The sequence below is a fragment of the Leopardus geoffroyi genome, chromosome E2 (assembly GCF_018350155.1).
Source record: "Leopardus geoffroyi isolate Oge1 chromosome E2, O.geoffroyi_Oge1_pat1.0, whole genome shotgun sequence".
In the NCBI taxonomy this organism is placed as follows: Eukaryota; Metazoa; Chordata; class Mammalia; order Carnivora; family Felidae; genus Leopardus; species Leopardus geoffroyi.
The window spans coordinates 42,629,314-42,652,370 of record NC_059335.1 but is presented as its reverse complement, the minus strand read 5'-3'; the positions used below and the strand labels follow the sequence as shown (position 1 = coordinate 42,652,370).

The following is a 23,057-nucleotide window of genomic DNA, read 5'->3' as shown; positions in this document are numbered from 1 at the left end:
ATTGCTCCACCCATTGGTCCCAGTGGTGGGTGGTCTAGAGCCCCAAATACCCAGTTCAGGTCATGTTCATTTATCCTTCATGTGCAACCTCCTTGTTTTTGATCCAGTCAGGAGCTGCCAGGGCCAAGCAAGGGCAAGGCCAATACTGCGTCCCTGAGACTTGCCCTGGAGGGCTCCCAGTCTGATAGAAGAGACAATGGCAGTCTGGTGTCTTCTCTGCTCTGATAGAGGTAGCACATTACATGGGGTAGAGATTATTCCCAGAAGAGAATCCTGAACAAGCATGGGATCCCAGGGAAGGTTTCCTGGAGAAAGAAATATCTGAGCTGAGTACTGAAGCCTGAGTAGATGTTCACCAGACAGATGAAGGGAGGGAAGGACATTCCCTACGAAAGGAACAGAGTGGGCCAAGATAGAGCTGCAGATGCTGGTACATGGGGGAGAAGTGGGATCGAGTCTGAAACCACAGAAAAAGAAGTAATGTCCAAGCCCATAGGGCCAAGAAATACCCATTGGGCTGTGTAGGAATGGGAGAAGTGCCAGGCCAATGATCTCCCCACCTCCTGGGGCTGGCAGTCATGGATGCTGAGCAGCCCCCAGCTTTCTAAAGTCAATGAGTAACTTTGGGGGGCTGGGCAGGGCCGGGCCTGCTGCTTTGGGCCAGTGGTGTTTTCCACTCCTGAGCAAGCCTGGCTGGACCGCCTACCTGCTCAAGTGTCCGCCCTGCCCTACCCCACCCATCCCGGCCTGGCCAGTGCTCCCCAGAGAAGGAGTCCTCTCGCCTGGCGGCTGGACCAAGGGAGCCCGCCTGAGGCACCAGAGGGTGAGGTCCCTGGAGTGGAGGGGTGAGCAGGGCTGAGGCTGGGGGTTGGTGGTAGGGGAAGGACAAACACTGCCCTGTCCAGCCCCTGTTCGGGGAAGAATTCCCAGGAGCAGTTGGAGTCGTTGTCCATGCTCTGCATGCTCAGCTCCAAGCTGAGTGCTGAAAAATGCCAAGATGAGGGCAGGACTCCTGTCCCGAGGGGACTCTGTGTCTGAAGGATGGCAGTGTGTAGAAAAACAGGCCTCAAGACCCTGAACCATGAGTCCTCTGTTCCAGGAGGGATTGTCCTGTGGTCAAGTCCTCTGTGACCTTGGTCAGGTCTTGCCTTTGAGGCTTTACCTGCAACATGAGGTGACTGCAGGAAGTGACCCTTAGAGTCCTCAGGGCCTTTCCAGATTCAAGTTTTTGGGATATTCAGGGCTGCTGGGCAATTAGCACTTCGGGATCTACATACAGGCTGGGGAGGCTATGTTGGGAAGGAGACAAAGGTCTGGAGGTGAAACTCCCATGGAGATCCTTGTGGGGCCAAGAACCAAGAGGCAGGATGGCTGGGCCTAGGGGCCTAGGTGGGCCTGGTCAAGGAGCTGGATGCTACCCTGCAGGCAGTGGGGAGCCACAGGCCCCTCCAAGAGGAGAAAGTGGAGCACAGTCTGTCGTGAGGTCCCACTGGCTATTTGTGTGGAATGGGCTGAGGCAGGGGACAAGGATGAGAGTGGGTGGAGAGCAATGTCCAAGTGGGTGGGATGGGGAGGGGCATCTCTGGGAGTATAGAAGGACAGGAGACAGGAGGAGACCTGGCTGACTGCCCCATAGTGACAGGTAGCAGGAGGTCCAGCTGAAGAAGGGAAAGTTGCACCTGTGGGGCTTGAGGAAGCCATGGCTTGGGCTGAGTGGCGATGAGAGGAGGGATACTCTCTAGGAGGAGAGTAATGGGAGGGACCCCGTGCCTACTGATCCTGGCTGTACCCTCACTGCCGTGTCCTTCAGGCCCATCCTGACCATGGTCCCTGCCTGGCTGTGGCTGCTTTACCTCTCTGTTGTCCAGGTGAGCTGGACCCTGCTCGACTCCTTCAGATCCTGGCCCTGGGTGTTGGCACCATTGTCCCCAGCTCCACCTGGACTAGTTGCACTGACCATGGAAGAGACTAGTTGTGGGAGGGCGTTCAGAGCTGGCTATAGGCCTGTTGTGGGATCAGGAGGTCAAAGACCAGAGGGTGGATGGGTTAAGGTATGGCCAGGCCTATGGAAGGGGCAGAAATTCCCCTTCCTTGTCAGCTGCCTGTGAGACAAGGTGAGAATCCTCCCCCAGGTTCTCCCAGAGGCCCAGCCTGCAGAACTGTATGTGGAAGTCCCAGAAAACTATGGTGGAAATTTCCCTTTGTACCTGATCAAGGTAAGCCTGAAAGCTGGGTGGGTTGTCCACCCCCAAGTCCTGCTTCCCCTACCTCCAGCATTTTATCTCTTTCTTTTAATCCTGCTTCCCCAAGGATATGTGCTATAGTGAGTGAGTAACAAAATTTCAATTCCAGAAGAAAGTAGAGTTTTAAGTTGAAAAATAAATAATTGGTTGGGGCGCCTGGGTGGCTCGGTTGAGCAACCGACTTCAGCTCAGGTCATGATCTCACAGTTCACGAGTTCAAGCCCCACATCAGGCTCTGTGCTGACAGGTCAGAGCCTGGAGCCTGCTTCGGATTCTGTGTCTCTTCTCTCTCTCTGCACCTCTCCTGCTCTCCCTCTCTGTCTCTTAAAAAAATAAAAATAAATTTCTAAAAAAAAAGAAAAATAAACAATTGGTGGTGGGGTTTCAAGGTTTAGAAAGGAAGGCAGGGAGTATTGGGGTGCATCAGGTACAGGGGAAAGAGCTCCGGCTTTGAATCTCAGTCCTATGACTTCATGGCTGTTTGACCTCAGGCAAGCGCTAGCCCTCTCTGAGCTTCAGTCTCCCCACATATATAATGGGGTCATTGGGTGGAGGGGCATCCCCCAGGCCTGGCTCCCACTGCCTTTACCTCTGTTCTCCCCAACAGCTACCACTGCCCCCTGAGGAGACTGAAGGTAAGATGGTGCTGTCAGGAAACCCGGACATGACAGCCGAGGGCCCCTTTGCTGTGGATGCAGGGTCTGGCTTCTTGCTGGTGACCAGGGTCCTGGATCGCGAGGAGCAAGCGGAGTACCGGCTACAGGTATGGCTGGGCCAGATATAGAGAAGAACAGTGAAGGCAGGGCGGGGCACTGACTATCCTTCCCTGCCAGGTCACCCTGGAGACTGAGGACGGACATGTCTTGTGGGGCCCACAGCCTGTGCTTGTGCATGTGAAGGATGAGAATGACCAGGTGCCCCACTTCTCTCAGTCCATCTACAGAGTTCAGCTGAGCCAGGGCACCAGGCCTGGTGAGTGCCCAGGGCAACGGGCTAACAACAAGGTCATGTGGGCAATGATGTGGGCAATGATGAGAGAGTAAAGAGGTGGTCAGACACCCAGCATAAGCACAGGGCAGCCAGGATCCAAGGCGCCCCCCTCCTATTTCTGTCCCAACCTTCTCCCCCCACCCTCCTTAGAGTCCTCTGGCCCCATCCAGTCTTGGCCTCTGTTCACCTGAAAAGTGGGATGAAAAGCTGTGGCTCCCATCCAGAGTCCTGATATGATGATGGATATGAAAGGAAGTACCAGGGAGAGATAGGGGAGGCTTGGGAAACCCTCCCCAACCCCTTCTCCTTTCATGGTTTGTCTTCTCCACACACACCAGGCATCCCCTTCCTCTTCCTTGAGGCTTTGGACGAGGATGAGCCAGGCACAGCCAACTCAGATCTCCGATTCTACATCCTGAACCAGGCTCCAGCCCGGCCTTCCCCAGACATGTTCCAGCTGGAGCCTCGGCTGGGGGCTCTGGCCCTCAGTCCTGAGGGTGAGCCTGAGCTGGGTGTGAGGAGGAGAGAGGTCAGAGAAAGCTGGGGAAGGCAGCATGTGAGCCGTAACAGTAGGATGGGTTGGAGCTAGAGATGAAGAAAGAGTATTCTGGGTGGAGAAGAGCAAAGCACAAGGCTTGAACTTTGTGCATGGAGAGAAAAAATGGTGTGAATGGAGTACCTCAGCCCTATACCCGGGACACCTGAGTCTAAGGGACAAGGCTAGGAGAAACCTGAGGGGTTGTAGCCCAGGATGTTGCTGGGAGACCTTTGGACTGATTGTAAGGGAGACCTGAACCTGGGAATTCAGACCAGAGGCACATGATAGGGAAAGAAAAGCTAACCATATATCTGCCCAGCCAGTCACCCATTCACCCATCTACCACCCAACTGTTACACATGTAGTCCATCTATTCAAACATCTATGCAGATTAACCCATCCACACACCCAAATTCCCATGCATTTACTTGGTCAACCATCCATGCATCTAACTGGTCATCTAATCACTACCCAGCCACTCATGTGTCCCTACCCCCATCCTAGTCATCCAGTCCGTCAACTATTCATTGTGTGGATAGATAGGAAATGGCTTTGCAAATTTTCAAGTCCTGCTTGAGTGCTCACTATGGTGTTAAAAGTCTTACCCTTGGGCCAAGAAAGTATCCTGGACACCTGCCATATGCTTGGCTTTGTGTTTGGTAACTCACTGAGAAGGATGTCCTGGACTCCTGCTCACCTGACCATCCTGACCCTTCTAGGAAGCACCAGCCTAGACCAGGATATGGAAGGGCCCTACCAGCTATTGGTACAGGTCAAGGACATGGGTGACCAGGCTTCGGGCCACCAGGCCACAGCCACCGTAGATGTCTCTGTGGTAGAGAACACCTGGGTGCCCCTAGATCCTGTCCACCTGGCAGAGAATCTGAAAGTTCCATACCCACACCACATTGCCCAGGTGAGTAAGTGCCTGTCAGTGGCCGAAGTAGCCCCATGGATGGTACATCTGGGCCTCAGTCTCAAGATTTGGGGGGTGGGTCTGAGGCCCAGCTTGACCCCTGCTCCCCTCCTACCTATGTTCTTCCCTCGACTGTCCCCATCAGTTCCCATCATGGAGTAGGGCATCCAAGGCCCCAGAACCAGGCCCACAGCCCCTCACCTGCTATCCTCTGGCAAGCGTGGCTCTGGGCCCTGACCTGAGCTTGCCCCAGGTTCCTTAGAGGGAACAGCTGCCACCCTCTGCTGCCATGGGGATTGTCACCCGGGCTTGGAATGTCTCAGACCTTCTCGAGGAATGCCCCGGGTCTGGCCCAGCCTGAGAGGGCACAGAATAACAACCTGGTCATTCAGGCATTTTGGGCAGGGTCTGGGCTCGGACCAGGGCAAGGCCACCCTGGACTTGCTACAACAACGAGTGTCCCAAACAAAAAGACCCTACCTGGACTCCAGGGAGGATAGCAGCTTACCTGACGTCACACAGGAGCAGGGGCCCAGGCTCCCTACCCAGGCACAGTTGAGACATAAGAGCTGATGTGGGCTGTTCCTGCCCCTCATCCTGGGGTGCCCTTATTCTGTGACCCCTCCCAGGTACACTGGAGTGGGGGAGATGTACATTATCATCTGGAGAGCCAGCCCCCTGGACCCTTTGATGTGGATGCAGAGGGGACACTCTACGTGACCAAGGAGCTGGACCGAGAATCCCAGGCTGAGGTGAGGTGAGGTGAGGGGGAAGCCAGGAGGGCAGGCTGAGGGGTGCCTGGTCACTGTCCAGTTGGCTTCTGGGGGTGTCACATCCCCCACAGGCACTGAGGCAGTGGAAGAGCACCCAGAAGAGCTGGAGCTGGCCGCCGGAAGGGACCCAGACTGAGGCCAGGCTGGAACTGCCCTTGGCCTTCATCTGAAGACCCCCACTGTCCACCTCAGTACCTGCTCCAGGTGCAGGCTCAGAATACCCGTGGTGAGGACTACACAGAACCTCTGGAGCTGCGTGTGGTAGTGATGGATGAGAATGACAATGCACCTGTCTGCCCCCTACATGGTTCCCCAATCAGCATTCCTGAGCTCAGCCCTCCAGGTGGGCTATGGGCCTTGTCAGGGGATGCGGGAGGGTTGAAGTCCTTGTGAACCATCCCATCTTGCTCTTCTCTGGGGTGGGACCAGTCTCAGGCCCCTATATCAATGTCCCTACCCTTCCATAAGTTCACGTTCAGTCCAGCCCAAAAGAGGAGTGGGCAAAGTGAGGCCTGCAGATTGGCCTGTGGTCCCACCCAGGTGGGTACTGTCTTTACAGGCACTGAGGTGACTAGGCTGTTGGCAGAGGACCTGGATGCCCCCGGTTCCCCAAATTCCTACATTGTGTATCGGCTGCTGAGCTCTGAGCCTGAGGAGGGAGCAGAGGGAAGAGCCTTCAAACTGGACTCCACCTCAGGCAGTGTGACAGTCGGGGACGCCCCCCTCCAGGCTGGCCAGAGCATCTTGCTTCAGGTGATGGCTGCTGACCTAGGAGGAGCAGAGGGTGGTAAGTGCCCTGATGGTGACCCATGTTCTCTCCCTCTATTTCTATCCTGGTCTCTCCAACATGTCCTCTCCTGCCTCAGGCCTCAGCAGCACATGTGAGGTCACTGTCACAATCACAGACATCAATGACCATGCCCCCGAGTTCACCAATTCCCAGGTAAGCAGGAACAGGGGAGAAGACCTTGGGAAGGCACTGATGAAGGGCTCACAGCCCCTCCACAATCTCTCCAGATTGAGCCTATAAGCCTCCCTGAGGATGCAGAGCCTGGGACTCTGGTGGCCACACTCACAGCCACTGATGCTGACCTTGAGCCTGCCTTCCGCCTCATGGACTTTGCCATTGAGGTGGAGGACGTGGAGGGGACCTTCGGTCTGGATTGGGAACCAGACTCCAGTCATGTCCAACTTCGACTCCTCAAGGTAAGGGGCTGGGGGGTGGGAAGGTTTATGCGTATACTCATATGCATGCACAAGTGTGCCATGCCCTGACCCAAATAGTGACCCAGCTGCATTGGTTCTAGAACCTCAGCTATGAGGCAGCTTCAAGCCACAAGTTGGTGGTAGTGGTTCGGAGCGTGGCAGAGTTGGTAGGGCCAGGCCCAGGCCCTGGAGCCACAGCCACAGTGATGGTTCTTGTGGAAAGGGTGGTGCCACCCCCCAAGTTGGACCAGGAGAGCTACGAGGCCAGTGTTCCAGTCAGCACCCCAGCTGGCTCCCTCCTGCTGACCATCCAACCCTCAGACCGCATGAGCAGTCCCCTCAGGTGAGCCTTACTGGGCTGGACCTCCCCTGCTCCCAGGGGATGACCCCCAGGGCCTCAGAGGGGACTCACATTATCTGTGGCCTGGAATATTTCTCAAACCATGGCTAATGCCAAGGTTGTGACTCCTGAGGTTGGGTCAGAGCTGGATGAGCTGGACAGGCCATGGAGAGGAGTGTTAGGTGCTCAGAGGACACCTCCCCATGCTGTCTTGAACTGGGCCCTCCCCCATGCCCCACCCAGACCGCAGCACAGATGAGGATGTTCCCTGGCCCCATCCTGTCCCTTTTTGGGGTGACCCAGGACTAGTGGTGTTGAGTCAGGCCCCCCAGGCTGTGATAGTAACGCCCACAGTATCCATGATTTAAGCCCTGTCCCTCAACAAGCCCCTGAAGCTGAGGAGGGAGACTAGGCACCTTGGGCACTGCTGCCTAGCAGTGAGTCACAGAGATGATGTGGAACTTGAGCAGGTCACATGGCCCTGGGGGTCCCTGAGTAAGACCCCATATATGGTTTCAGTGCCTCCCTGCCCTCCATCTTCTCTGGGCCTTAGGTTCTCCCTGGTCAATGACTCAGAGGGCTGGCTCTGCATCAAGGAGGTCTCTGGGGAGGTGCACACCGCGCGGCCCCTACAAGGTGCCCAGCCTGGGGACATGTACACAGTGCTCGTGGAGGCCCAGTATGAAGGTACGGCCAGGCAGTGGTGGGGCCTCTGGGAGGGAGAGTAAGCCTCAGGCAGAGAGATAGATGGGCAGGACTGAGCTTTCTTCCCAGGCTCCTTACTGGCATCTACTCTGCCCAGGCAGGAAAGAGGAGTGAGGGCTGGGGCCAATGTCAGTCTCTGAGATGCCTGCCCTTTCAGACCACCCTCCTCCCTCAGATACTTACAGTCCTCCAACACTGCCCCTTAGCCCTAGAGGGCCTCTCAGGTGTTGGCTTCAGATATAGGTTAGGAGCAGAGGCTGGGGGACTGTGCAAGCGGAAGGAGTGCCAGGGGCTGTGTCTATGGCAGGTGAGCCAGAACTCTGAATGCCACTTTGACAAGATGAAAAGCTGGCCCAGGGGTGGGTATGTTAGGGCAGCAGGTCTCGGGTCTGGGCTGGACTGTCCTGTGGTATATGACAGACCCAACAGAGCTGAACTCCCCTACAGTCAGGACATCTCCACACGGTTGGGCCATGAAACTGGTGGTTGGGGGCTTGGGAGGAGGTGAGGGGATGCCTGGCATCCAGAAAAGCACAGGAAGGTCTGACAGCTGTTTGGATAGTGAAGGGGGCAAGGTGCACTGTGAGGAGGAGACAGGCGTGGGGATGCTGATGGGGATGGACAGGAGGGATAGAGTAGGGCAGGTGAAGCCAAGACTCAGCAGGGTGAGATCAATGGGCCTGGAGCTAGCTCAGCACTGCCTCCTCTGCAGATGAGCCGACACTGAGCGCCTCTGCAACCCTCGTGATCCACTTTCTGAAGGCCCCTTCTTCCCGGGCCCCAACTCTGAACCACGTGCCCACCCGACACCTCTGCACACCCCGCCAGGACCATGGTGTGGTTATCAATGGACCCAGCGAGGACCCTGATATGGCTGGTGGACATGGTCCCTACAGCTTTGCCCTTGGTCCCAACCCGACAGTGCAGCGGGATTGGCACCTCCAGGCTCTCAACGGTGTGTGGTGGGGCAGCGGGGGAGACTGTGGCTAAGACAGGAAGTGGTGTGGCACTTGGAAGTGAGATGCCCTTCCACTGTGAGGGTGGGGCTGGGCTTAGGGCCTATTCAGGCTACTGACTCTGGTCACTGCTTATGGTCCCAACAGGTTCCCATGCCTACCTCACTCTGGCCCTGCATTGGGTGGAGCCACGTGAGCACGTAGTACCCATAGTTGTCAGCCACAATGCCCGGATGTGGCAGCTCCTGATCCGAGGTAAGGCCAGGGCTCCGTGTGCCTGCAGTTCCTGAGGGAACCATTTTGATGCAGGGGGAGGGGCTGGGTACACATGAATGTTGGTTCACACGGACTGCAAATACCTGTGCATGCCTGCACATCTGTGATCAGGCGCACGGATGCTCGTGCACACAGACACACACGTAGAGGAGCGTGCTCACCCCCCCCCCAACACAAATACGTATGTGTGCACAAAAATGTGTATTAGCTGGCTGCACTGGGACTGCCGAGCAGCTGGAGAACCCTCCCCCACCGCCTTTACCTTCGTCCCCTGCCCCCTGTCCCCTAGTGATCGTGTGTCGCTGCAACGTAGAGGGACAGTGCATGCGAAAGGTGGGCCGCATGAAGGGCATGCCCACGAAGCTGTCAGCCGTGGGCATCCTCGTGGGCACCTTGATGGCGATAGGTAATGGATGCTGAGCTCTTGAGTGGGGGAGGGTGATGGATGGTTGGAGTCACAGCCTCCAGATGCACAGTGCCCTGTCCCCTGATGCCCCCCAGGACTGGAGAGGGAACCCCAGAACTGTCCTAGTCATTATGCTCTTGTTTCCTGCCATCACAGTCATCATCACCGTCATCGCTGATAACAGCATTTACTATTATATTATTATACGTTGTCTGTGCAATATAGGATTGTCACACTGAATTCTCCCCACAACCCTGTGAGGTAGATCCTGGCATCTCCCTATTTTCCATTTGAGGTCACTGAGGCTCAGAGAGGTTAAGTGACTCGTCAGAGGTTACACAGCCAGAATATGACAGAGCCCAGGTCTTTCCAGCCTATTCCCTTTAGTCCAAGCCTCCCTCTCTATCCCCTTGATTTTTTTTTTATCCCTATAGATTTTTTTCCTGGCTGTTTTTGTTGTTGTTGTTGTTTGGTTTTGGGTTTTTTTTTTTTTTTTTTTTTGTCAATTCTACCACAATGCGACCATGTGCCTGTCTCCCAGAGATCCATGGGAACAACTCACTGGCTCCCGTATGACTCCCACCCAAACTGTTCCCCAGAGGAGGGGACTTTGGAGGTGGGGGTGTTCTGGGGCAGCTGCAGGCCAAGCAGTCAGGCTTCTTCTGGCACCAGGACGACAGCCAAACCCAGTCTAGACTTGGGGATGCTGTCTAGGAAACCTTGCTTCCTTATTAAACCAATACCAAAGCAGGCAGTTTTTGGTGGTGGACAAGTCCCATGGCCCCTTCTGAGAGCTGATCCATCCCTCTTGGGCCCCTCAGGCATCTTCCTTATCCTCATCTTCACTCACTTGAGCCTGGCAAGGAAGAAGGACCTAGATCAGCCAGTGGACAGCGTGCCCCTGAAGGCGGTGGTTTGAACGGTCCAGCCAGACCCAGTTGGGAACTTGGCCTTTCCATCTGAGTCCACTGGGAGGGCCCCAGGACTGCTGATCACCGGGGGCTAGGACAGTGTAAAAGCCCCTTCACCGCCCTAGAGTGGAGGCAACATCACCACACAAGTCTGTAGAGCCTGACCACTGACTTTATGGGCTGCCCATGGGAGTGCTCCAAATGGTGGCACATTTGTCCAATAATAAAGCCTCAGAGAGCAGGGCATGTGTTCTAAGGGGCTGCTGTGCCTGTGTCTGTCATGTGCGTGTGTGCATTACCTATGTCCAAGGTACTCATGTACCTTGCGTCTTTTCCCATCTCCTGCTGCACAGAAAGGGTCTAGGGGCTTGAGGGACAAGCCTGGGGTCCCCTTTGAGGAGGAACATGGGGACATCATATTGGTTTTTGGTGAAAACTTGAGGTTGGAGCAAAGTGGATCATTTCTTTTTTAAAAATAGTTATTTATTTGGGGGTGATGCACACGTGCATGGGGGCGGGGCAGAGAGAGGGAGAATCCCAAGCAGACGCCATGCTGTCAGCACAGACCCCCGTGGGGGCCTCGAACCCATGAACCGTGAAATCATGACCTGAGCTGAAATCAAGAGTCAGATGTTTAACTGACTGAGCCACCCAGACACCCCAAGGTGGGTTATTTCTATGGGCATTTGGAGACCATGGCTGCAGCCCCTTGCTGGGTCAACTCTGACTAGGTGACGGTTGAGGAGGATGTCCTTGAAAGTGTATTCTGTGTTTTCTGGGACATCATATTTGCTAGGGGAGGGCATCGGTGAGTCCATGTCCTGTGCTCCTGTGTGAGCACACTCCTGTATCTGTGTGAGTCACCTACACATGAGTGGACAGAGGTCCCACAGTCTTAAGTGGGGCCTAAATAGGGCTGAAAAGAAATCATGAGGGCCTAATGTGGCTGGAACAAGAGAGGTAAGATTGGGAATGGGTCCCTCTGCCCCAGTGCAGGCCCCAGAGCACCTTTGGATTTCATATACAGGCTGGTGAGTACATGAGGGGCTCTGCAGAAAGTCAGAGAAGGGGCAGCACTGGGAACCCCCATGGCTCACCCTGGAGTTCCCCCCACCCCAAATGAACCCTTTCCCCTTGCCCAAGATTAAGCCTTGGCCCTGGTGCCCTGCTGAGGCCGACCTCCAATCCCTGACCCTTGACTGGCCCCAGACACATGCTGATCTCCTATACACCCATCCCAACAGTCTCTGGGGAACTAGGGTGGGACTTGCTGTCCCAGGCACCCTTAGCTGATGATGGTAGATCACGGGGAAGGGAGAAAAACAACCTCTGTGAGGCCCAGTCCCTATTTTTAGGAGATAATCTCTCCACTCCTGGCAGATTCTGTGGGATGGGGGCCAAGTGCAGCCAAGAGAGATGGGATGGGTATCCTGGCTGGTCTCTAGAGCCTGACTCAGGGAGGATCCCCAGCCCAGGGATGAACTCTGAGGCTGGTCCCAGCCATTCTCCGCCCAGGGCGTGCACACATACACACACACACACACACACACACACACACACACACACACACTCCCCAACATGAGGCTCTGCCAACTCAGTCCAAGCAGAGCTTCCTGCTCCTCTCCCAGGATCCTCTACTCCTCCTGCACCCACTTAGAAGTCTCCAAGGTGCAAAGCTCTTTGAAGGTGGCATCTTATCTTCCCACCAACCTGAAAGGGCAGGATTATTGGCCCCATTTGCCAGTGGAGCTTCTTCTTTTTTTAAAAAGTGTTTATTTATTTATTTATTTATTTATTTATTTATTTATTTATTTATTTATTTTTGAAAGAGACACAGTGCAAGAAGGGGAAGGGCAGAGAGAGAGGGAAACACAGAATCCAAAGCAGGCTCTAGGCTCTGAGCTGTCAGCACAGAGCCCAACATGGGGCTCAAACTACAAACTGTGAGATCGTGACCTTAGGTGAAGTCAGATGCTTAACAGACTGAGCCACCCAGACGTCCCATGCTAGTGGAGTTTCTTGAAGGTCAGAGAGGTTCGGGGCTGCAGCTGAGAGTCTTGGAAGCAGAGTGCAAGGTGGGACTATCTGGCAGAGGTTCTAGTTACCTCTTCTGAAGTGTCCACAGCCTTCAGCGGGCCTCTGCTCCCACGAAATCCCTGAGAAGAGCGTTGGAGATCATCTGGGCCAGTTCCTTTTTGTAAAGTTGAGAAAGTGAATCACAAAAAGGTAAAGAAACCTTCCCAAATTCATCCAGCCAGTGGGATGCAGCACCTGAGCTGGAGCCCTGGAATCACCCTGCTCTCAGGTCCTTAATTCTGGATGGACAGATCGGTGGATAGGTGGGCGGGCGGATGATTGGCGGAGTGAATGGGTGAGCAGGTCGGCGGATTGTAGATGGGTAAATGGGTGGATGGGTTGGTAAGCGGGTTGGTGGGGTACCAACCAGGGAAGAATGAATGACAGGACACCGAGGTGAATTAAGGCACCTGCCCCAGTTTGAGGGATTTTGTCTTTGGCTTCCAGGCCCCAGGCACCCTCTGACTGTGTCAGTTTTGGGGCTGACCATAAGGTCCATAATCCCCAGGGATGCAGACTCTGTTTCCCCTAGAATCTGGGGACATAAGCCTCTCCATGATCCCCAGCCTATTTCCTTGCTTAGAGGAAAGCAAGTGTCAGAGAGGGGGTGTGGCTTCTCTTGGGTCACAGAGGGAGAGAAACAGAGAGCTGGCACTGGTCTGTGGGCTTGGCCATGGGTCAGTGAGTGTCAGTAGAGATTACACTAGGGAGGTGGGTCTCATTCTGCAGGCAGGGCCTAGCTGCTAAGACAAGGTGAGGGAAAACCTGTGGCTCAGTATGGGTCGAACATATGATCCAGGCTCTGCCCCATCTTTGCTGTGTGTTCCCAGATGAGTCGCTTCATCTCTCTGAGTCTTGGTTTCCTTGTTAATAAGACGGGCTTCACGAAAATGGAGTTGTTGAGAGGACAACGTGAGATAATCACCAGAAAATGTGTTTAACACAGTGCTGGGCACACAGCAGGAGTTCAGTACATGTGGCTTTCCTTGGCCCACAGACTGTGGGGGGTGGGGTATCTACTACAGATGCCTACAGCCATGTACTCTCACATTCCCCAGGGGCCCTATGAGGGCCAAGGTTTAGGAAGGGAATATGAGGGGCACCTGGGTGGCTCAGTTGGTTAAGCATCTGATTTCAGCTCAGGTTCTGATCTCATGGTTCGTGGGTTCGAGCCCATGTAGGGCTCTGTGCTGACAGCTTGGAGCCTACTTCAGATTCTGTGTCTCACTCTCTCTCTGTCCCTCCCTCCCTTATTCTCTCTCTCTCTCAAAAACAAAATAAACATTAAAAAAAGAAAAAAAGGAAGGGAATATGAAGGGGAGCCCCAACTCTGGCCCCGACACGGCCCTGCTGGCTGACCCTGGGCAAGACACCCCCCTTCAACCGTTGGCTCCCTGCCAGCTCTAAAGCTGTCTCTAGGGGGATGTTGAGAGGTCTTATAGGGTTCAGACTGGTCTAGAGCTTCAGGGAGTCACAGGGCCTGCCCCGGTGGGGAGCTCATTCTCCCCCTCTCCCAGGCCCCTTCCAGAGGCACAGGGCCAGATCAAAGGGACCCAGCACTGAGGATTGGGAGGCGGGCTTGGAAAGAATGTAAACATGAGGATATTTTTAAACTTTTTCCAGCCCCAGAGATTAAGGCTCTTGAAGGGAGAGGCCCAGAGACTGGTCTGGCCCTCACAAAAAAAGAGTGTGGGGACCTCTGAGACTCCCACCCCACCCACACCTACCTGTACCCACCCCAGGACTCTACCTTGCACCCCAGGGCAGTTCTTCCTCTGATTTCATTTCCAGAGGTCCTGCTGCTGCGGATAGCATGTTTCTTCTTCTTTAAAAAAAAAAAAAAAATTTTTTTTAATGTTTATTTATTTTTGAGAGAGGAAGAGACAGAGTGCAAGCTGGGGAGGGGCAGAGAGAGAAGGGATACATAGAATCCGAAGCAGGCTCCAGACTCCGAGCTGTCCACACAGAGCCCGACGCGGGGCTCGAACTCACGAACTGTGAGATCATGACCTGATCTGAAGTCAAACGCTCAACCAACTGACCCACCCAGGCGCCCCGGAATAGCATGTTTCTAATGAGATGACCTAAGAGATGTGGGAGGGCCCAAAGGGTTTCTAGGGTTGTGGGGGCCTACCTGGCAGGGCTAGTGTTGAGGGGAAGATGAGGAGGGGAAAGAGGCTGGGAGCAGAGGTGAGGAGGCTAGGGGAGGGCCTGGGTCCAGGTCTGAGCTATGCAGTGAGTCAGGCTGTGGGAGATGTAGGGGCCACTGACATGATGGTGGTTGGGGGTGGGGGAGGGCTGATTACCCCCAGGTGTCACGGTGACTCAGGAACTTGGACACAAAGCTCCCTACATCTCACCACTCTGGATGTCATGGTGACGCTCACCCTGGGTTCTATGACAACAGCCTCTTCTCTCTGAGTGATGCAGCCACCCTCGCACACTCATGCTACACAGTGGAGCACACCCACAGGAGTGTCACAGGGAGACTCAGAGAGGGGACTCAGTCACAACATGCCCCCCCCCCCACCTTGTGATCATATCCCAGGCACTCCCACAACTTTACCCCATCCACATCTCCGCTCATCAGGAAGTCAAAGGGTCAAAGTTCATGGGGGTATTTGATGGCCAGCCTGTGGTTACCAGGACAACGAGGAGCCGTAGCCCCAGGAGAGGCCTTGCTGGATGTTTCCCATGTTCCGGGGGTGCTGCTATGCCGCCTTCTCCTGCTTATGGACCCAGAGAGGGACAAGTGTCCAGCTCTAGGTCACACAGCTCCTCAGTGGAGGGCAGGGTTCAGGGCAGGCATCCACAAGGTGGCGTGCTGCCTTCCAGATTGCATCCACTGAGGCAGCAGAGACAGAGGACAAGGTCTGATGCTGTCTCATAAGATGTTGTGGGACTTCGGGCCCAGGACGATGCAGGAGCTGGATGGGGCCAGAACTGATAGGACTGGGGGCCTGGTACCTCCCTGAAGACGTTGCCGTTCTGTCCCTGTGTGCATGCCCAGTCTCAGTTGCTATTCATACCTACTTAGTGGTGGCCACAGGGTCAGAGATAGTGGCTGGGTGGGAGGGAGTCATGAGCACCAGCCTCTTATCTGACACATTCTCTGGAAACTTGGCAGGGACTGTCAGGCTTTGGGGCCTGGGCAGGGGGGCATTGGGATGGTCACATGAATACGTTTTGGGGGATGGGCTCATTTGGGACAGGGCCCCCGCACCAGCTGCCTCTCTGACAGCCAGGCAAGTCCCATCAGAACTGGGACTTCCAGTGGGACTTCCTCCCATGTGGTCATCAAGACCCACAGGTCGTTCTCAGCTTCTTACCCAGTCCCAACCATAAGACACAACCTTGAAGCCTCTGATGCCCCTGAAGACAATGTGTTGGTTTCCCTGGTGAGGCTGTAGGTGGAGGCTGCCTCTACGAGAAGAGCACAGTCCTGTGAGCACAATACTGTGAGTACTGTGTCCTGCCCACTTCTAGGCTGTGTGACCTTGTGCAAGCTGCTTCCCCTCTCTGAGATTCGGTTTCCTCATCCCTTTTCTGGGATGTTGTAAGAATGACAAAGTCCAGTTGTTAGGAATCCGGGCTAAGGGCTGCAAATGTGTGTGTGTGTGTGCACGTGTGCACGCACGTATGCTCCGGTGGGCCGCCAGGATGGGGAGAGGGAGGTACATAGGTCCCCCACCTTGGAGACTCCCGCCTCATGGATTTTCCATTGGCACGTCGGCACCCTCTCCCCCAAAATAGGCCTTAAGAGCCGTGTGCGACAGAGCCCAGACTGAGGGGACTTTTTTTAGCTGCCCTTTGATTGTCAGCTCTCAAACGGCCACTATTTCAAGCCCCAACGCCTACAGGAGTAGGGCCAAGTGGGGGCCCCAAGTCAGCTCTGTGGGCCCGGCTGGCTCCTGGAAGGCATCCCCTAGGGGGCTAGCCACGCCCTCTGACACTCAGCACTGCCTGTCAGGAGAGCACAGCGTCCCCTGTGTATTGGGCTGAGGGCTTGTCCGTCTGCCTCCAGGGAAGCTGCAGACCAGGCAAAAACCAACCTCATTTACAGAGCTCACCCACAGGCCGCTGGCTACCACTGTGAAGAGAAAAGCACATTGTGGGGATTAACTGAGATAATACAAGCAAAGCCCTTACTCAGTGCAGGGGCTGGCACATCACTGGCCCTCAAAAAATGGCAATAACTACTATTATTTATTAGTGTCATGACAGCTACAGTCATTCTTGTTTTTGTTGTTACAGTAACATTTTTATCTGGTTTCCTTCTGGTCTTTTTTTTTTTTTTAATGCATTTATCTTATGTTGCTGAGTTCAGGTAACAATACTCACCCCGCCCTGGCCACACACACACCTGGTTGCAGCAGAAAGGAGCCCCTCCGACTCTACTGGGGTACCATCTATGCATCCCGGATCCCTGAGATTGCACTCGATCTTTCTGAACGTCTGGGGTATAGCTTATGTCATCTCCAATACCATCAATCCCTGCTCCATAGGATTTCAGGGCTCCAGATTTTGAAAGTCAAGTTCTAAATGCTGGATCCCCATATGGCTCCTGCACCTGGATTCTAGATCCCTCTGGATTAAACCTACAGAAATGAGCTTGTTTCCACAGTTAGATGTGAGGAAGAATTTTCTGGCTGTTCAGGTGCATAAGGTTTGGCAATGGGTCATGAGGAGAAATGAAGATACTCTTGGCTTCCTGGTCATAGTGTGTGGTGGCAGGGCAGGGGCGGGGGCATGAGAATGGGGTTTGCCAAGAAGAGGGGGAGAAGGGATGGGGTAGAAAGCCAGATTCTGGGAAGTGGCTGGGAAGGGAGACACAGGGAGAGTGGCTGAGCCAGGTTTCCCCCTTCCCTTCTGGTGTCATTTCCCAGCAGGGCAGCAAGGTCAGCTAGGGTTGGGGGGGTCACATGTTCCACCCTTGCTCCCAGTGGTTACTGCACAAGGTGAGACTTCCTTGTTACCCGAAGGACAGAAATAGGTCCCAGGTGATGGCCAGCAATCCATGCCCAGAGCCACCAGGGTTATTCTGAGAGTGGCAGGCACAGAGCCAGGCCAGGCTTGGTCAAGTGGACTGAGCTGGAACCTTGGCCTGCAGGTTCACCCTGCCCTTTCAGGAATCCTGAACAGGATGTGGGAACTGGAGCCATCCTCAGGCCGACCCTCGATAGGTGGGCTTCACTCGATTCCTGACTCAGCTGTGTGACTTTGGGCAAGCCACTTGGCATCTCCAAGCATCAGCTTCCTGCTCAAATGATAGGGATCTTAATCCTTGCCTCTCAGGGTAGTTGAGAGAACTCTGTGAAGCTGACAGATGTGATCAATATATGTGTGAACCTCCATTTCTGCTGTCCCAGAGTGCAAGCCTCGGGGTCCAGAGAAGACAAGGGGCTTGTCTGCATACCCCAGCTGCCAAAAGGCCTCTTACCCACCATTCTGAAGGAGTCAGAGTCAGGCACAAAAGCACGTTTCTGGAAGGGCTTGTGGGGATTTTCCAGGAAAAACTCCATCCAACTGGAGAATTCCATTCCCAGCCCTGCTGCCCAGGGCTCAGGCTAAGGAGGGGACGGTCTGGTTCATTCCGGTTCTGTCCAGCTCCTGCTCCTCGCCTACAAAGTCCAGGTCAGGGTACCTCAAACAATGTTCTTTCAGTGTTTGCTGTGCAGTGTGAGGGGTCTGAGGCTCCCAAGGTCCTGCTCGAGGCCCCAGCACAGGACAGTACTGGGTTCACAGTTGGTCCTCCCCTGACCCCTCAAGCCTTCCAGGGGCCCTCCCTTTCCCTCATCCACATGTCCTAGCATTTTCCCTGGAGCCAGCCCCTGCCCTCAGGGTCAGCCTCGATGGACATGGACCAGCCAGTGTGATGGACGCTGACTTAGGGAGAGATGGCGCCTGACCCAGCCCAGGGCGTGGGAGCTGACAAATGGAGCTGAAGTAGGGAAGGGTAGCCGGGCTGGGACAACTGCCTGGGCAAAATCTCAGAGGACTGGGACATGCTGTGGCATACTGTGACATTTCTGTGAGGCTGGAGCACAGGTTTGAGGGAGTCTGATGGGCACTGAGGTCAAGGGTGGTAGTTGAACTTGACTCAGTTAGTTGCTGAGCTGGAATTGGAACCAGTTGCTTTCCCAGCCCAGGCCTCTTCCTTCACAGGTACTCCCACCAGGGTTTTCCCAGGGTTTGGCCAGGAACCAGGTGTGTGGGTGGGGAGTAGGGAGGTGGGAGAATGAGGGGGGCGTGGGGGGTGTGGGTGGGATGAGGGGGGTGGGGAGTCCTCTCAGCAAGGGGGCCAGGCTGCCAAATAGGAATCTCAAAACATAACAGGGTGTTACAGCTGGGCCCAGGGGAACCCAGCTCAGCTTGCCACAAGGTGGCCACCTCTGAGATATTCCTGCACCCACAAAATGCACGTTCTGCCCACAAAGTTCTCCAGGGAGTCATTGGAACACTCAGATCTGCTGGGAGCAAAGCTCTTGGAAGGTCCCCCCAGGGCCCTGGGTACTCCCAGATCTACTCTGTCATTTTATTTCAACTTTAGCTCAGCACCTGTGCCCTCTCCAGCTGCAGCCACCTTCTTCACCCCTGTGGAGGGGAACATGGCTCCCCTCCACCCTGCAGGCTGGCACCAAGGTTTATGAGCCAGTGCAGAAACCTCTGAGAGCCACATGGGTGGAAAAAGTTACCCGGTTCTAAATCAGCCAGCCTCTCGGTGATCTCATCCCCTTCCCAATATAGTCATACTCCCCTCCTCCAGCCCCTGGCCCGTGGGCTAAGTCACGAGGGAGCTGGTGGAGGGGGCATGTGTGAGGGCTGGGGGAAAGGATTTTCACTTGGGGTCACACTGTACATTCTGTTTCATAATGTGATTTCCCATCCCACCCCCACTTACAGTATTTACATTTAGCAATTTCCTGTCTAGTAATAAAGACTGCTTTTTAAACTGTCACTTAAAGTCCACCAGATGGATGCACCAGAATGTCTTTGTCCAGTATGTTGAGGAAGGACATGTCAGCAGTATTCAGTTTCTCTTTCTTAACCAACTCCAGTGCCATGGCCATTTTTGTTCAACCCCCCTTATGCAGTTGGCTGACCCTCTCCCTCTCTTTCTCTCTCTGATAAATTCTGACAGGTGCTGGGCGGGAGAGCAGGCTTCACAGTGTGGGTGAATAGTTCTGGGCTCTCCCCCAAGCCAGAGGTTCCAAGCCCAGGGCAGGGGTGGGGGGGGGGGGTGGCGGGCAGAGACCAGTCCAGGGCCACCAGGGCAGGAAAGCAAGGCAGGCTGTGATCTGCTAGTCCCTCCTGCCTGCTCGAGACAAGCAACCCCTTCCCTCCCTCCCCCACCCCCCGCTTCCACCTGCTCTTGCCCTCCCAACCCCCACAGGCCAGGCTGACCAGGGATACAAGTAAAGGCCATACACAGAGGCCGTCTTGTGTTGCATGCACACAGCCCCACTCCAGGTAGAAGCAGAGGGTCCAGCCTCAGGATGGGACTCCCCACAGTCCATCCAATCCACATCTTGCCAAATACTCCTCTGGCTTCTGCTAGAATGCTTCCACGGACCAACAGCCCACTCCTTCCTGCCAGGCTTTAAGGAAATGGGTAGAGCATATTTTTGTTTGGTTTTTTGGTTTTGTTTTGTTTGTTTGTTTTTTATCAGATGAATAGGTATTCAACAGAATTGCGTGATTGCTTAGACAATCACATGAAAGCTAAGAGGAAGTTTTGAAGTCAGATACCAGGGCTCGAAACTCAGCTCCACATTTACTAGTTTTGTGACCTTGAGCATATCGTTTTTCTTTTCCAGGCTCAGTTTCACCATCTGTAAAATGGGTTCATAATATTTGCTTCGGGGCATCTGGGTGGCTTAGTCAGTTAAGCGTCCAGCTTCAGCTTGGGTCGTGATCTCACAGTTAATGAGTTCAAGCCCCCCGTGGGGCTCTGTGCTGACAGCACAGAGCCTGGAGCCTCCTTTGAGTTCTGTGTCTCCCTCTCTCTCTCTCCCCTTCCCCTGCTCATGCTCTGTCTGTATGTCTGTCTGTCTCTCTCAAAAATGAATAAACATTAAAAAAAATACTTGTTTCATAGGGTTGCCAGATTTATTGTGAGGGACTGGTTCATGTGGTTATGGAGGCTGAGAAGTCCAACACTCTGCTCTCTGCAAGCTGGAGACCCAAGAAAGCCAGTGGCGTGGTTCCAGTCCAAAGCTGAAGGCCTAAGAATGAGAGGAGCCAATGGTGTAAGTCCCAGTCAGAGTCCACAGACCCGAGAACGGGGAGCACCAGGTGTCTAAGGGCAGAAGATGGATGTCCCAGCTCAACGGACAGCATGTTTCTGTCCTTTTTGCTCCATTCCAGCCCTGGGTGGACTGTCTGATGCCCACCCACTCCTTTACTCAGTCTACTGATTTAATCTCTTCTGAAAACATCCTCACAGCACACTCAGAAATAATATTTTACCAGTTTTCTAGGCATGCCTTAGCCCAGTCAGGTTAGCACATATGATTAACCATCACAACCATCTCTCAGACTTACCAATTATCAAGACTGCTGCACACTAATGTCAATCCCCAGGGTCACAGTTGCTAAGTTCAGCCCAGGTTCAAGAGGAGGAGAATTAGACCCTACAGCTCGGTGGGAGGAGCAGCAAAGAATCTGTGGTCATCCTTAAAACTGCCACAAGGAGCAAGAGGTGGAGGGTTCCAGGCTCCCTGCCAGGAGTGACCAGGGAGCAGCCTGACTCTTGGAAGACGTGACCTCGGGTTATGGAGGAAAGACCTCTTTCTCTTCTCTCCTTTCTCCCTGCATGACTATGGTATCTGCACACCTGGGGAGGAGTCCGAGGAGGCAGGGGGGGAAGATGCTGAGCTTTCTCCCAAGGGTGAGGGATAGCCTGGAAGGTATGGAGCAGATGAGTGATACATAATATTTGGGTCTGACCCAGATCACTCTGGCTGCCTTGTGCTGGGTGGAGTTGACTGGAGGGGCAGCTGCTGTGTGTGGGTGGGAGGGTAAAGGTGGTTTGGACCATTCTTGGGGCTGGGCAAGAGAAAGTAGACCCCCGAGCTGCTGGGAGGGTGGCTGAGGGGACTGGCTGCAGGAAGCAGGAAGAGGAGGTGGGAAGCGTTCAGAAGTGAGGGGCAGTCCACAGAGGGGAACATCCACATTGGGGCAGACTGGAAAAGGTAGCAGCTACTTCCTCCGCACGTAAAGCTCACCACCTGGCTCTGGCTGTCTTAGGTCCCCAGCAGCCCTCTTCCCACAAAGCAGGGCTGAGTGATTACAGGACAGGGTCCTTCTCCCACCCCACATTCATTCCAGCCCCAAGGATGTCTGGGGTCTGATGAGGCTCCCTGAAAGGTGTCCCAGGCTGCAGTCCCAGGGAGCCCCTGCTCTGGCAGGGCAGTGCCTCAGGGCCTCATGGAATATGATCTTCCCACTCCAGCTGCGGCCGGCACCAACATGGCCAGATGGCGACATCTAGAGGCAGCTTCCTGTCTCACACGGCTTCTCGGCAGAATCCCACAGCAAAGGGCCTGCGCTGGAGGTGCCAACCAAGCCGAGGGCTCCCCATTGGAGTTCCCATCATCCTTAGGATCAAGTGAGCCAAAAAGCAGAGCTCAGAAAAGGCCCAGCCACTCCATGCCTCCATGCCAAAGCCCATTTTGGAGTTAGCAAAGCCCTGGAAACGCCAAATGAACCACCCATAGATACTCTCCCTTCCCAAAAGGCAAGGACATGTTGGCTTGATGATGTTCCCCTATCCCCCTCCCTGCTGCACACCTTTGTCTCAGAAGAAGGGCCATCCCAGCAACTCAGCCAGCCTCTTGTCACAGAGCCAACCCATCATCTCCACCTCGCAGCCAGGCCCATCCTGTGTCCTGAGTCCCAAATGAGAATTCCTCTCCTTAGCGATGCCTTTAAAATCACTTGTTCATTTCCATCTATCCACACCTGCAGTTTTTCTGGTAACAGAGCTCCTGACCCCTCTCCTCACTTTTACACCACCACTCACAGTTTTCCTGCTACTCCTCTGACCTCTCTTTTGCTGGTTCCTCTTATCTGCTGCTCCCTTAATCATCCACCCATCTGTCCTTCCCCCCAATCCTTCTTCACTCATTCTACAATCAGCAGGACAGGAACTACTTTAGGGCATTGAGTAGCATCAAGTAAAATAAAAACAAAAAAATCTATAGAGATGAAAGAAATAGCATAAATTTACTTCCCCCCCCCCCCCGCCCCGGAAAGAGCCCAAAGAACTCAATTTTTAAAATTTAATTCTGTTTCCCTTGTATTTTTTCCCTTATATTTTTATCGTGTTCCGAAATGATGGGATATTGGAACACATATGTTAAGTATATCTAGCTTGTTTTCAGCACCACCTACTTCTCTATCCCATCCCCACCCACCCTGGGCCAAAATTGTGCAATGAAAAGATTTTTCATGCATCATGTTCCCTTTCTAAAGGGGCCAGTATAGGGACAAGTGGATGGTCTGTGGACTCGGTTCAAATCCTGGCCCTACCATGATGTCAGGGGCAAGTTTTTCAGTCTTTGGGCTTGTTTTATGTCATTAAAAAGAGGGAAATAGCTCTTCCTGTTATCCTCATCAAACCTCAGACATCCCCTTTTCCACTTTTCCCTCCCTCAGATCTGCTCTTCTTCAAGTCCGCACTAAAGTGTTAATAATTTAATAGTTGGATTGCATTTTAA

The 23,057-nt window shown here is 54.1% G+C and overlaps 1 protein-coding gene across 5 annotated transcripts; it reads left to right on the top strand.

Moving 5' to 3' along the window:
* Positions 1–693: 693 nt before the first annotated feature.
* Positions 694–22,623, top strand: CDH16 (cadherin 16). 5 transcript variants are annotated; one of them, XR_006702713.1, is made up of 19 exons: positions 694–823; positions 1,811–1,868; positions 2,133–2,216; positions 2,851–3,006; positions 3,077–3,215; positions 3,572–3,730; positions 4,491–4,687; positions 5,317–5,439; positions 5,653–5,803; positions 6,020–6,247; positions 6,327–6,403; positions 6,478–6,666; positions 6,768–7,009; positions 7,560–7,693; positions 8,424–8,666; positions 8,815–8,922; positions 9,233–9,349; positions 20,435–20,585; positions 20,920–22,623. XR_006702713.1 is itself a non-coding variant. In XM_045443007.1 (18 exons), the coding sequence occupies exons 2-18, from the start codon at positions 1,824–1,826 to the stop codon at positions 20,452–20,454; spliced, it is 2,412 nt and encodes an 803-aa protein (XP_045298963.1). In that variant the 5' UTR covers positions 694–823; positions 1,811–1,823; the 3' UTR covers positions 20,455–22,623. The 5 variants fall into 5 exon arrangements, 4 of the variants coding, with proteins under 4 accessions (XP_045298963.1, XP_045298960.1, XP_045298964.1 ...); XM_045443007.1 differs by having other exon boundaries at positions 20,435–22,623; XM_045443004.1 differs by lacking the exons at positions 20,435–20,585; positions 20,920–22,623 and adding an exon at positions 10,171–10,519.
* The last annotated feature ends 434 nt before the right edge of the window (positions 22,624–23,057 follow it).